The sequence below is a fragment of the Nicotiana sylvestris genome, chromosome 10 (genome assembly GCF_000393655.2).
Source record: "Nicotiana sylvestris chromosome 10, ASM39365v2, whole genome shotgun sequence".
Lineage (NCBI taxonomy): Eukaryota > Viridiplantae > Streptophyta > Magnoliopsida > Solanales > Solanaceae > Nicotiana > Nicotiana sylvestris.
Window position 1 is genome coordinate 164743677 of NC_091066.1, and position 2938 is coordinate 164746614.

General features: G+C 32.0%; 1 protein-coding gene across 1 annotated transcript; it reads left to right on the plus strand.

Annotated features, from left to right (window-relative positions):
* The first annotated feature begins 1160 nt into the window (after positions 1-1160).
* On the plus strand, positions 1161-2717 carry LOC104243359 (AP2/ERF and B3 domain-containing transcription factor RAV1). Its single transcript, XM_009798538.2, has one exon. The coding sequence runs from the start codon at positions 1353-1355 to the stop codon at positions 2520-2522; it is 1170 nt and encodes a 389-aa protein (XP_009796840.1). The 5' UTR covers positions 1161-1352; the 3' UTR covers positions 2523-2717.
* The last annotated feature ends 221 nt before the right edge of the window (positions 2718-2938 follow it).

The following is a 2938-nucleotide window of genomic DNA, read 5'->3' on the forward strand; positions in this document are numbered from 1 at the left end:
ATTGAGATACAAATTTTTAATATTAAATTAAATATTTATTTCTTTTATATATATTATTACATAAAAATACTACAAGTCAATATGATTTTATAATTTAAAATTCTTAAAATGTTTCAAAACTATGATAAGGAAAAAGTATTCGCTTCTCCAAATAATACTAAAGCTGTATATTCGGGATCACATGGAGTAATTAGAGGTGGATTTACCGTATTTAAACTATATGTTCAACTTTTAAAATTCTTAGCATTACATCTATTGTATTTTAAAGTTATGAGTTCATAGCTACTATTGTTGTAATTTTAATAAACTTTTACACATACATTTATGTTTTATGCTGAGTTTATCTGAACCAGATACTTCAAGGTTGCATTCGCATTTGGGAGTAACAATACTTAGGATGCTCAGTATATTCAGATTAATCGAGTTAATGAATTTCGAATAGCTAATCCTTAAAGCAAAAAAAAGCCATAATTTCTTTTCATCAATTTCCTTTTATCTTATTTGATGCTGATACTTCATGTAAATCTACTACTTTATGTTGCTTTTAATACACCAATTGCAATCCAGATAAACATGAAAAATTAAAAATAGAATAAAAAAGGGATGCTCAATGCCATGCTTATGGTCCTGATATATCAGTAGCAGCAAAATTCAGGGGGGATGAACTTACCAATAACATAAGGTCCACACTCATGTGAACCCCATCAACTTGTTCATTTATCTATTGCCCCCACCTCACATACCCTCCCCACAACCTATACATACACATTTCATGCTACTACTCTCACCGTAAAAAAAATTTATTCGCACTGAGTGTTTAATTTATATGCATATATTAAACAAATATTTATACAATAAGGTAACATAAAAGGGAATTACATGTAACTCTATTTAGTAACGTTAGCCAATATTTTACTATAACAAATTAAATTATAGTGATGCTGTAAAAATTTCAAAGTATTTATTATAAAATATATTTCATAAATTTACTCCCTGGCATACCCCATATTAGGGCATACTACTAATTAAATACCCTCCCCCACTTTACCACCAATGAATCTTCCTAGTTCCTTACCTCTTTCTTCTCTTTGGGTTGACCCATAATACCCACATCTCCATATCTTCAATTGAACTAGTATTTTATATTCTTTTGTCATAGAAAAATAATCTTTATTGCACACAAAAAATGGGGTAGACTTCCTATATATATATATATTGAACTACTCTTTCTTTCAACAACCAATTCATACTCTTCAAACTCTCTTCTCTCTCTCTAACTTCCTACAACCAATTCTTGAACTATTTTAGACCTCTTTTTCCTTTCTCATAAAAAAAACAAAACATAAAAGAAAATGGAAGGTAGCAGCAGCATAGATGAGAGCACAACTAGTGACTCTCTATCCATTGCTCCGGCAATATCCACGTCGACTTTACCGGTGATGAAGTCGCCGGAAAGTCTTTGCCGAATGGGAAGTGGAACAAGTGTGATAATAGATGCTGAAAATGGAGTTGAAGCTGAATCAAGAAAACTCCCATCTTCAAGGTACAAAGGTGTGGTTCCACAACCAAATGGTCGATGGGGCGCACAAATCTATGAAAAACATCAGCGGGTCTGGTTAGGTACCTTCAACGAAGAAAATGAAGCTGCTAGGGCTTATGACGTCGCGGCCCAACGTTTCCGTGGCCGCGACGCCGTCACAAATTTCAAGCCCTTGCTTGAAAATGAAGAAAATGATGATATGGAAATTGCTTTCTTGAATTCTCATTCAAAAGCTGAAATTGTTGATATGCTTCGTAAACATACATATATTGATGAGCTTGAACAAAGCAAGAAAAATTATGGATTTAGTAAAGATGGTAAAAGAACATATTGTACTAAAGATGGGCTAATGAGTTCATTTTTTAGCAGTGTTGACAAAGTCAACAAAGCGCGTGAACAACTCTTTGAAAAAGCTGTTACACCAAGTGATGTTGGAAAACTTAATAGGCTTGTTATACCAAAACAACATGCTGAAAAACATTTCCCTTTACAAAATGGAAATACATCAAAAGGGGTTTTGTTAAATTTTGAAGATTTGAATGGGAAAGTTTGGAGATTTAGATATTCCTATTGGAATAGTAGCCAAAGTTATGTGTTGACAAAAGGATGGAGTCGCTTTGTTAAGGAGAAAAATTTGAAGGCTGGCGATATCGTGAGCTTTCAGCGATCCACGGGCGAAGATAAGCAATTGTACATTGATTTTAAGGCGAGAAATGCAACACCCACAATTAGTCCTACAGTTGCTAGTCAAGTTCAAGTTCAGGTTCAAGTTCCTCAGGTACAAATGGTGAGATTATTTGGAGTTAACATATGCAAAGTACCAGCTGTAAATAATGTTGTTATTGATAATAATAATAATAATAACAACAATAATGATAATAATATGACTAGTTGCAGTGGTGGCAAAAGGAGGATAGAGATGGAGTTGTTGACATTTGAGTCATGTAGAAAGAAACAAAGGGTTATAATTAATGCCTTGTAACATGTAATAGTAACTTTTCCCTTTTTGTTTTATTTGTGCTTTTCAAGTTTTATTTTAGAAGTTGCAAAGAAACTTTCAGTTGTATATTAGTATTAGAGAAGAAGAAATTAGCTCAAAAGTGAGCTAACTTAGGTGATGTGAAAACAAAGAAATGTGAATCACTTCTTTTCAAAAATTGAGTTCTTGTTTATTTTTTATTGTTCTTTTTAATAGTTAATTCCAAGTAGTTTGACAAATTTCATGTTTTTTTTGGAGTGTTGTTGCTTTCAAAAATATCTCTATGTTGCATACATGTACCTGATCTTTTCTTCTCTCTCTTCACACACAAAAACACATGTTCATTAAATTTAATAAAAATCCTTTTTTTTTTTTTTAAATTTTGTTTTATATCCAGTGTTTAATATTCATGTTGGAGT

Coding starts and splice junctions, on each gene's coding strand:
- LOC104243359 (XM_009798538.2), top strand. CDS start 1,353: ATGGAAGGTAGCAGCAGCATAGATGAGAGCACAACTAGTGACTCTCTA.